The sequence below is a fragment of the Neophocaena asiaeorientalis genome, unplaced genomic scaffold (genome assembly GCF_003031525.2).
Source record: "Neophocaena asiaeorientalis asiaeorientalis breed wild unplaced genomic scaffold, Neophocaena_asiaeorientalis_V1.1 scaffold143, whole genome shotgun sequence".
Classification (NCBI taxonomy): Eukaryota; Metazoa; Chordata; class Mammalia; order Artiodactyla; family Phocoenidae; genus Neophocaena; species Neophocaena asiaeorientalis.
In genome coordinates this window covers 3,548,885-3,559,378 of record NW_020175536.1, presented here as the reverse complement: position 1 = coordinate 3,559,378, position 10,494 = coordinate 3,548,885, and the positions used below count along the sequence as shown (strand labels likewise).

The 10,494-nt window shown below is 40.6% G+C and overlaps 1 protein-coding gene across 2 annotated transcripts in view; it reads left to right on the top strand.

Moving 5' to 3' along the window:
• DEUP1 (deuterosome assembly protein 1) overlaps window positions 1–10,494 on the top strand; it is a 220,110-nt gene that overhangs the window by 116,498 nt on the left and 93,118 nt on the right. The window contains exons 1-2 of one of the 2 annotated variants that reach the window (XM_024731274.1): window positions 72–139; window positions 1,256–1,328. In XM_024731274.1, the coding sequence (XP_024587042.1) occupies window positions 1,282–1,328 (47 nt within the window). In that variant the 5' untranslated portion in view covers window positions 72–139; window positions 1,256–1,281. Of the gene's footprint in view, window positions 1–71; window positions 140–1,255; window positions 1,329–10,494 lie in introns of those variants that run through there. The other variant, XM_024731273.1, reaches the window with a different exon arrangement.

Below are 10,494 nucleotides of genomic sequence, written 5' to 3'. Positions count from 1 at the left end.
GGCCTCGGAGGCCGCGCGGCGGGCGGCCGGGCCCGGGAGGCGGGCGGCTGGGCCCCTCGGGGAGGGCCGGGCTGGCGGTGGCCCCGGCGTTCCTGCTCTCGGGGCTTCAGACCTCTCGGGAGAGCGCGGCGCGGCGCAGGTAACCTTCCTCGGACCCTCGACCTTTAGCCCAGCTTGCCCAAGAGGGGCGGGGGACCCCCAACAGACAGGCTGTTCCGCGGAGGCTGGCCTTGAACCCTCCTGGGGGGCGCGGGCTGCGGGGCGGGTGGAGAGAGGCTCGGACTGACCCTGTAGAATTCAGAACAGAGATTCTCCCTAAACTGGAAGGTCTGTGTTCTAGTTGTGTGGCTTTGGGCAAGTCACTTGGCTCGTCTGTGCCTCAGTTTCGCTGATGTTAAAGTGAGGGATTTGAGAACCTACAAAATGAAATTATTCATCTCAACGTACTGGTCAAGTTTTCATTGCCCATTCCTGCTCCTCGCCCTTCTGCTCCACTCTCAATTCCAGGGTTTCTCTTTAATCCCTTTGATTTGACAGGGACTTGAGCCCGCCTATCTTCCTCCTCTTTCTACCATCTTGAATGCTGTTTAACTTTTATTCAGAGGAGTCAAAGTCCTTTTCAATATTTGTCCATTGATCCTCATAGATTTTTTTCTTTTTAATTAAAACTACGTTGCTGGGAAAACCTTTTTTTTTTTTTACTTTAGGAAGTACTAACATCCCTATTTTGTCAAAAGGGTGAGCAGGTGCCCACAGAGCCACTGAGGAATTGTTAAGATTTCTATTTTTAGGCAATTTTACGTTTTTTGTCCTAAATCTCATGGTATATTCATTCTAACTAAATCCAGACAGGACCAAAGAAAGAATCTACTCAAATAAAGGCAGACCTTTAGGGGAACCACCAGGAAGGAAAGCTTGAGTACCTTCAGCTGGGACCCATCTGGAGTAGGAATTCTGTTTTACTTATCTCATGTGTTGGCACTTTGCAAAGTACCTGGCACCAAGCTGTTGTTCATTAGATAGTGAATGAATGTTCACTTCAGTCAGTAGCATCTATTTCAACTCATCACTAAGCCAGTAAATGCATGGGGCACACGCACACATGCAAGTTTCTACGTTTTGTGGAACCAAGAGCTACTACACTCAGAAAAACTCATATAACAACATGGTTTGCCAGTAGCAAAATTTTCTTGTTTTATAGGTTAATAAATGTAAGCAGTTTAGGAATCTAGATCATTTTTTTTCCTCCTCACAGATTAAAAATCAAGAAATTCAAACCAGATGCAGCAGTTTCTTGACATGGAGAACCAAGCCCATAATACAGTGGAGTAAGTGCTGAGACATTGCTTTCTAATTACGTTGGTACTTAATTATGCCAAAATCTCCCTGATGATATGTGAATTTTGAAATTTAGTATTAATAGAGGATGTACCAATTATTTTTGGTGAGGAGGTTGGGAGCAATTCAAGTGACTTTAATTAAGAATCTATAGTTTGAGTCTTTCCAGTTTTGACTATGGATTTGTAGTCAAAAATCACCATTTTCCAACTTTTAGTGAAATTTTCCAGTGTTCTAGGGTGATGGATGCCCACATAGACCTCATGTGCTCTTGGGTTTCCACAGTGCAGCAGCTCCTGGCCAGCTTGCTCCTTTCCTGCTGCATTGAGTGTCCAAGCATCCCTCCAGGCTTGCCCTTAAGGCTGAACTCAAAACGTAAACATAGCCTCAAAACAGATTTAGCTCCTCAAAACTGCAGCAAGAACTGGATATTTTACCAAACGTTTCAGGAAGAGATAAGGAATAGAGTTTGTATGGCATTTGCCATTGTAAAAAATTAAATTCTTTTTGACAAATGTCTGTCCTGCCCTGCCACCAGCACCATAAAGGTTTCTCTTCCTACTGTTTCATTAGCCAGCTGGCCACTGGCTGACCCTAGAGCTTAGGGAGTTGAGAGGGAGTGGAGAAAGTGGGAGAGGCATGGGGGGTAGGGGTGATACTATAGTACCTGATCTTGACTGTGACTCACTTTGGCACTACAAACACTCCAGATATCTTACTTTCAGTTATTCTGCTCATATGGGGGGTAGGGGTGATACTATAGTACCTGATCTTGACTGTGACTCACTTTGGCACTAGTCAAACACTCCAGATATCTTACTTTCAGTTATTCTGCTCTGACTGTGACTTTGACATCAGGCTAAAAGGTGCACGAGTCTTAAAATTCTACTGCATACTCCTCCTTAGAACAGCCCTGCTAGGTATCATTCTCATTTTACAACTAACAAAATTGAGCGTGTTAGTTAGAGTATAGTCTAAGCTCTTGTGACAAAGAGACCCCCAAATACAGAGGTTTAAAAAAGATCGAAGTGTATTTCTGTTTCATCCACAAGACCAGAGATGAGCAGACCAGGGCTGGTAGGGCAGCTCTGCCATTCTCACTACATGATTTCCAGCTCTGGGCCTGAAGTGATTGCTTCAGCTCCCACCGTCATGACTGTGCTCCTGCCAGAGGGAAGGGGTAAGGGCAAGAGGAGAGAGTAAGACCATTCCCCTTAGGAGTATGACCTGGAAGTGACAAGCCTTGCTTCTGTTCACTCCGCATTGGCCAGAGCTTAGCCCCAGGGCAAGAGCTAGCTGCAAGGAAGGCTGAGAAATGCAGACTCTAACTGGGCAGCCATATGGCCAGTTAAAGCTTAGAGGTACTACAATAAAAGGAAAAAGAATGGATATTGGTGAACAACTAGCAGCCTCTGTCACATTGAGTTCAGAAAGGTAGAAAGAAAGAGAAATAAAGCAGGAACTTGGCCCAGAATACACAGCTGGTTTGTGGAGAAGGTAGGATTTGAATTCAGCAGATATGTCTGGCTCCAATCCCAGCATTTTGCTACGTTAGAAATGGATGGGAAAAAGATGTGGGGAGCATCCTGCCTGGAATCCATAGCAGAGCCAGGATAGGGTTGTGAATTGAGCAGGTGGTAAGTCCCTGGTGTGAAGATGGCACTGAGGGCTATGATGCAGATTGAAGGTCTTGAAGCTAAGGTTGGGTACCAGCTATCACTTCACTCCTGCAAATCTGAGGCATGGAGACTGCTGTTTCTCTTCATTCTTTTGGAAAAAAGTATGGAGGACTGGATGTATGCCAGGCACAACACTAAGCTCTCTGACTCATACAAAGACCGTTAAGAAACAAACCTTAAAGAACTTAGTATTTAGTAGGGAGCCATAGAGCTCATTTGGGTACAATGTAATTACAAACCAGAAGTGAATGAGAATTACTGGAGGTTTCCATGAGAAAGCCACCACTTACCACAGCAGACATGGGACCAGACCTTGTCGACCTTGGCCTCCAAAGAATGGAGAGCCGGGTTGGCTTTGCCTCTGTCCCATGCACTATTGAGAAATATGTAAAAATTTAGATCATGAAGATGATAAAACCTCACTCATCAGGGGTTTGTTATATGCTTATCAAACCATGTCACCTATATACACAGTAATGATTTGTGGAGCAACCTTCATTTGACAAAGATTTCATTTATCTAAAGTCTACAATGAGCCATTCATTGGTCTAAGCACCAGGAAGACAGCAGTGAACACACTAGAGCCCGCTCCTCCAAGGGATTTTTACGTTAGTGGGAGAGACAGTGGGAGATATCAACACGTTTCATATGTGATATGAAGAAGAATAAAGCAGGCTGAGGATGAAAATGGGGTGGTCAAACAAAGATTCCTGGTAAGGCAGCGTTTGAGCAGAGCTTATGTCTGGGAGAAGACAGTTCCAGACACGAAGAACAGAAAACACAAAGGCCTGAGGTGGGAGCTTTTACACAGAACATTTATAATGTGGGTGAGTCATGATTCTCTGACATCTAGGTTATAACAGGGTTTGATTTTTATTTGTCCAAGATTTCTCCCAATTATAGGTGTTTGTGCCATAATTATCAACCTAAACTTCTAAATGAAACATTTATTTATTTATATTTGTCATGGGGGTTTTTTGTTGTTGTTTTTTATACATCTTTATTGGAGTATAACTGCTTCACAATGCTGTGCTAGTTTCTGTTGTACAACAAAGGGAATCAGACAAGTTTGTCCTTTTTGTTTTCAGAGTGTATGCCCGGAACATAAATAACTATAGAATGAATAAATAATCTACTTTTATTGGACTTTTTAAGAGAACCATGTCTACATTTTACTTTGTTTTTGTTTTATTCATGAATTACTACTCTTTGTCCTTTTATGTTTTATTTTACTTATCCTGTTCTGATTTTTGAGTTGAAAAATATGATTCAGTTATTTTCATGATTTCTGGATTTCATGATTTCTTTAAATAATACAAGCATTTAAAGCTAAAGTTCCTCTTGGGCTCAACTTTGCTGCAGGCCGTAGAATTAGTGTTCCCACTCTCATTTTCTAAATTGTCTATTATTTCAGCTTTGATTTCCTCTTTGACTCAAGAGAGATTTGGGGGGCTTCCCCGGTGGCGCAGTGGTTGCGAGTCCGCCTGCCGATGCAGGGGTCGCGGGTTCGTGCCCCGGTCCGGGAAGATCCCACATGCCGCGGAGCGGCAGGGCCCGTGGGCCGTGGCCGCTGGGCCTGCGTGTCCGGAGCCTGTGCTCCGCGACGGGAGAGGCCACAGCAGTGAGAGGGCCTCGTACCGCAAAAAAAAAAAAAAAAAAAAAAAAAAAAAAAAAAAAAAAAAAAAGAGAGATTATTCTCATGATTTGTTACATCAACTTTTATTAATGTCCTTTAGGCATTGAAAACATGTATATTTTGCTTAAGAAAAAAGGTTAAAAAGTTATACATATATAGCCAAACTGTTTAATTGTTATTATTATTATGTTTAAATTATGCTTTTCAAATCCATTATTACCTTTTTGTCTATTTGATCTGTCACATTTTAAGAAAGATCTTTACTATAATCGTAATTTGTATCCAATTCTTCTTTTATTTCAGGCAGTTTTTATTTTATATGTCCAGTGTTCTGTTGCTCGATATATTGAGGTTCATGGATGTTATATCTTCGTGGTATATTATATGGTTTAACTTTATAGAATGTCTCACAAGTATAAGTGAGTGATTTTTATTTGAATTCTACTTTGCCTGATATTGATATTGCCATCTCTGCTTTCTTCTTAATTTGCATTAGTCTGTAATAGCCTTCTTCATCCCTTTTATAAGGGAAAAAATTCAGTTTTTACATTCCTTTGTAGGGAAAAACCCATTCCTTCCCTACTGTGTCTTTCTTCCCTGTGTGTCTCCTTTACCTTCACAGAGAACACTTCACTTCTGGTCACCAAATGTGTGGAGGTTTTTTTCCCCCACCAAGCAATTCTCTGGGACACCAGCTGGGTGTCCTGCAATTCAACTCAGTTCTGACACTGTCTACCTAGAGACAGCATCAGATCCCACAGGTTGAGGGCTTAGTCCCACAAGACTGCTCACCACCCTCTTCAGCTCCAGTTGCAAGCCCAGGTTGTCACCTGTGCTTCTGACCAACCAGTTACAGATCAGAGGTTCCAATAGCCCCTCCTTGGATTTGATTAATTTGCTAGAGTAGCTCACAGACTAGGGGAAACACTTACCTTTAAACTCTTACTTTCATCCAGCTTGTTAAAGGATACAGATGAGCATCCAGATGGAAAGGATGCATAGTGCAAGGTATATGGGAAGCGGCATGCCACTCTCCCAGCATGTCCACCTGGTCACCAACCCAGAAGCTCTCCAAACCCCATACTTTGGGGATTTTTATAGAGACTTCATCACGTAGGCATGATTGATCACTAACTCCATTTTCAGACCATCTCCCTACACAAGGGAATGGAGGGGGGAGAGGCGGGGCTGAAAATTCGAAGTTTCTAATCATGACTTGGTCTTTCTGGTGACCAGCCCTCATCCAGGAGTCATCTAGGAACCTGCCCAAAGTTGCCTCATTAGAACAAAAGACACTCCTATCCCCCAGGAAATTACTAAGGTTTCAGGAACCAAGGTCTAAGACCAATATTAGAGCAAGAGATGCCCCTAGAGTTCTTATCACTTAGGAAATTACAAGGGTTTTAGGAACTTTGTGCCAAGAACCGGGGGCAGAGACCAATACATATTTTCTATTCTCTCATACCCTTGTTTGCAATATTTTTTTAATATCATATTGTGTCTCTTATAAGTAGCATATGGTTAGATTAATGTATACATATACCTCAATTGGAATGTCTTTGCCACTAAAAAGAGGATTTTATGATCATTAATATATTAACATTTGACCCTTTTTTCTTTGCCAGCATTTGCTAGTCTTATCTAGTTTTCTTTTTTTTCTTTTTCTCTTAGAAGTTCTACATCCTATTTTATAAGTTTTTAATTTACATTTTTTACTGGAATTTAGTGACACTAAGAAAATTCAGGTTAGAGAATATACCAAGTTGTCAATTACTGAGCTCCCTAAGGGCTCAGTATAACCACCATCCAATGTGCTGTGCAGTCTAATATATTTAAGATTATTAAAGCTTATGTTTAATAAACTTATCTCTGAAGGTCATTTCTAAATAGGAATTCCACAAATGCACTGAGCAATGCTAAGGTCAATAAAACACAGAGAGTCCCAAAATTTCTGAATTCTGGAGTGATGTTTTGAAAAATGTCATTTTCCTTGTACAATATAAGTGGATGCACATATGATGGATTTTTTTCTTTAAAATATCTTTTCTAACTGAAAAACAATATTTATCCAGATTTTCCTTTACTTAGTTACTCATGTATGTAATTTAAAAAGTCATTTGGTTCTTTGTCACTGTTACCAAAAGACAGCAATCTCCTATTCCTGCTCCAGTTTTCCACTCCCGAAAGGCAACCACTTTCATTTCTTTTGGCTAATCCTTTGATATTTATCTCCATATCTCTAAAGAACATGCTTACCTTGCTACTTCTTGATTTTTCAGTTTTGGTCACCTCGTCATCCCTGCTATACACACACACACACACACACACACACACACCCCATTCCTCCATTCTCTCAATACACCATAATTTTGGTTGGATCAATATTCTGTTTGCCTTGTTATGACTTTATAAATACCTCTACCTTTATAAATACTCTTCACCTCTGAGCCATATAGTATACTATGATTACTTTTCCTTTCCTGCACGTTTTGTTTTTCCTGGAGCTAATACCTCTAGTATCTTAATTATAAATTTTTTGAAGTTTTCTTCTTTCTGCATAATTTTCTTCAAACAATGTCTTTCTGTTTGTATTTGACCTCGCTGTGTGAACTGCTTTCCTCAGATGTCTGTGATCTCTGACTGCTTGCTCCTATTTAAGAGTAATGGCATCGGAAGCTGATGGGAAGATCCAGTGTACAGGGGTAGGGCTTGTTGATAGTGGTCTTCACTGTCTGATTATCAGGGTAGTCTCTTTCCTTTGTCTCAGGCTGATCAGTTTCCAGAGAACGTGATTCGAAATCCTCCTGCTTACAGGGTATAAGTTGGGCAGCCAGCGTTCACCTCCTACTTCCAGAAATATCTAGTGGGTTGCTTCTTGGCTTTTTCCAATACTAGCTCCCATTTTTTTGTCCTGTAGGTTTAACCTTGTAGGTTAAAAATATTCCTTTGCTTTATTTTAGTAGGATTTGGGAAGGGAGCAAAATTTGTATGTTCATCCGCCTTCAACCAAAAGTCTCATTTTCTCTACTGAATCATTTACTCTTTATTCTGTGACTTATATCTGAGTCATTGATCTCATTCATAGAATCTTGTCAGATCCTTCCTAAAAATCTAGGTACTGCTACATGATCTACCAAAATGTTTTTATCTGCTGTGAAAGTCATATTTTCAGAGACCAAGGCAGATGAATATTACAGCACATTCTTACATCTGAATTCAGAAAAATCCTTTAAAGGAGTACTCTTCTATGCATACAACTTTCTTTTTTTTTTTTTTTTTTTTTTTTTTTTTGGTACGCGGGCCTCTCACTGTTGTGTGGCCTCTCCCGTTGCAGAGCACAGGCTCCCGACGAACAGGCTCAGCGGCCATGGCTCACGGGCCTAACCGCTCCGCGGCATGTGGGACCTTCCAGGACTGGGGCACGAACCCGTGTCCCCTGCATCGGCAGGCGGACTCTCAACCACTGCGCCACCAGGGAAGCCCTCCTTTTTTTTTTCTTTAATGTTTTTATTGGTGTATAATTACTTTACAATGGTGTGTTAGTTTCTGCTTTATAACAAAGTGAATAAGTTATATGTATATACATATATCCCCATATCTCTTCCCTCTTGCATCTCCCTCCCTCCACCCTCCCTATGCCACCCTTCTAGCTGGTCACAAAGCACCAAGCTGATCTCCTTGTGCTATGCGACTGCTTCCCACTAGCTATTTTACATTTGATAGTGTGTATATGTCCATATATACACTACCACTCTCTCACTTTGTCCCAGCTTACCCTTCCCCCTTCCTGTGTCCACAAGTCCATTCTCTAGTAGGTCTGCGTCTTTATTCCCATCTTGCCCCTAGGTTCTTCATAACCATTTATTTATTTAGATTCCATATATATATGTTAGCATACGGTATTTGTTTTTCTCTTTCTGACTTATTTCACTCTGTTTTTTTTTTTTTTTTTTTTGCGGTAAGCAGGCCCCTCACTGTTGTGGCCTCTCCTGTTGCAGAGCACAGGCTCTGGATGCGCAGGCTCAGCAGCCATGGCTCATGGGCTTAACCTCTCTGTGGCATGTGGGATCTTCCCAGACTGGGGCACGAACCCGTGTTCCCTGCATCTGCAGGTGGACTCTTAACCACTGCGCCACCAGGGAAGCCCTGTTTATAGATTTTTGATGATGGCCATTCTGACCGGTGTGAGATTATATTGCATTGTAGTTTTGACTTGCATTTCTCTAATTATTAATGATGTTGAGCATTCTTTCATGTGTTTGTTGGCAATCTGTATATCTTCTCTAGTGAAATGTCTGTTTAGGTCTTCTGCCCATTTTTGGATTGGGTTGTTTGTTTTTTTTGATATTGAGCTGCGTGAGCTGCTTGTAAATTTTGGAGATTAATCCTTTGTCAGTTGCTTCATTTGCAAATATTTTCTCCCATTCTGAGGGTTCTCTTTTCATCTTGTTTATGGTTTCCTTTGCTGTGCAAATTTTTTTAAGTTTCATTAGGTCCCATTTGTTTATTTTTGCTTTTACTTCCATTTTTCTAGGAGGTGAGTCAAAAAGGATCTTGCTGTGATTTATGTCATAGAGTGTTCTGCCTATGTTTTCCTCTAAGAGTTTTATAGTGTCTGGCCTTACATTTAGGTATTTAATCCACTTTGAGTTTATGTTTGTGTATGCTGTTAGGGAGTGTTCTAATTTCATTCTTTTACATGTGCCTGTCTAGTTTTCCCAGTGCCACTTACTGAAGAGGCTGACTTTTCTCCATTGTATATTCTTGCCTCCTTTATCAAAGATAAGGTGACCATATGTGCATGGGTTTATTTCTGGGCTTTCTATCCTGTTCCATTGATCTATATTTCTGTTTTTGTGCCAGTACCGTATTGTCTTGATTACTGTAGCTTTGTAGTATAGTCTGAAGTCTAGGAGCCTGATTCCTCCAGAATCCAACAGCACATTAAAAGGATCGTACACCATGATCAAGTGGGGTTTATCCCAGGAATGCAAGGATTCTTCAATATACACAAATCAATCAGTGTGATACACCATATTAACAAATTGAAGAGAAAAACCATATGGTCATCTCAATAGATGCAGAGAAAGCTTTCGACAAAATTCAACACTCATTTATGATAAAAACCCTCCAGAAAGTAGGCATAGAGGGAACTTTCCTCATCATAATAAAGGCCATGTATGACAAACCCACAGCCAACATAGTCCTCAATGGTGAAAAACTGAAACCATTTCCATTAAGATCAGGAACAAGACAAGGTTGCCCACTCTCACCACTATTATTCAACATAGTTTTGGAATTTTTAGCCACAGCAATCAGAGAAGAAAAAGAAATAAAAGGAATCCAAATCGCAAAAGAAGAAGTAAAGCTGTAACTGTTTGCAGATGACATGATACTATACATAGAGAATCCTAAAGATGCCACCAGAAAACTACTAGAGCTAATCAATGAATTAGTTAAAGTAGCAGGATACAAAATTAATGCACAGAAATCTCTTGCATTCCTATACACTAATGATGAAAAATCTGAAAGTGAAATCAAGAAAACACTCCCATTTACCATTGCAACAAAAAGAATAAAATACCTAGGAATAAACCTACCTAAGGAGACAAAAGACCTGTATGTAGAAAATTATAAGACACTAATGAAAGAAATTAAAGATGATACAAATAGATGGAGAGATATACCATGTTCTTGGATTGGAAGAATCTACATTGTGAAAATGACTCTACTACCCAAAGCAGTCTGCGGATTCAATGCAATCCTATCAAATTACCACTGGCATTTTTCACAGAACTAGAACAAAAATTTCACGCAATTTGTATGGAAACACAAAAGACC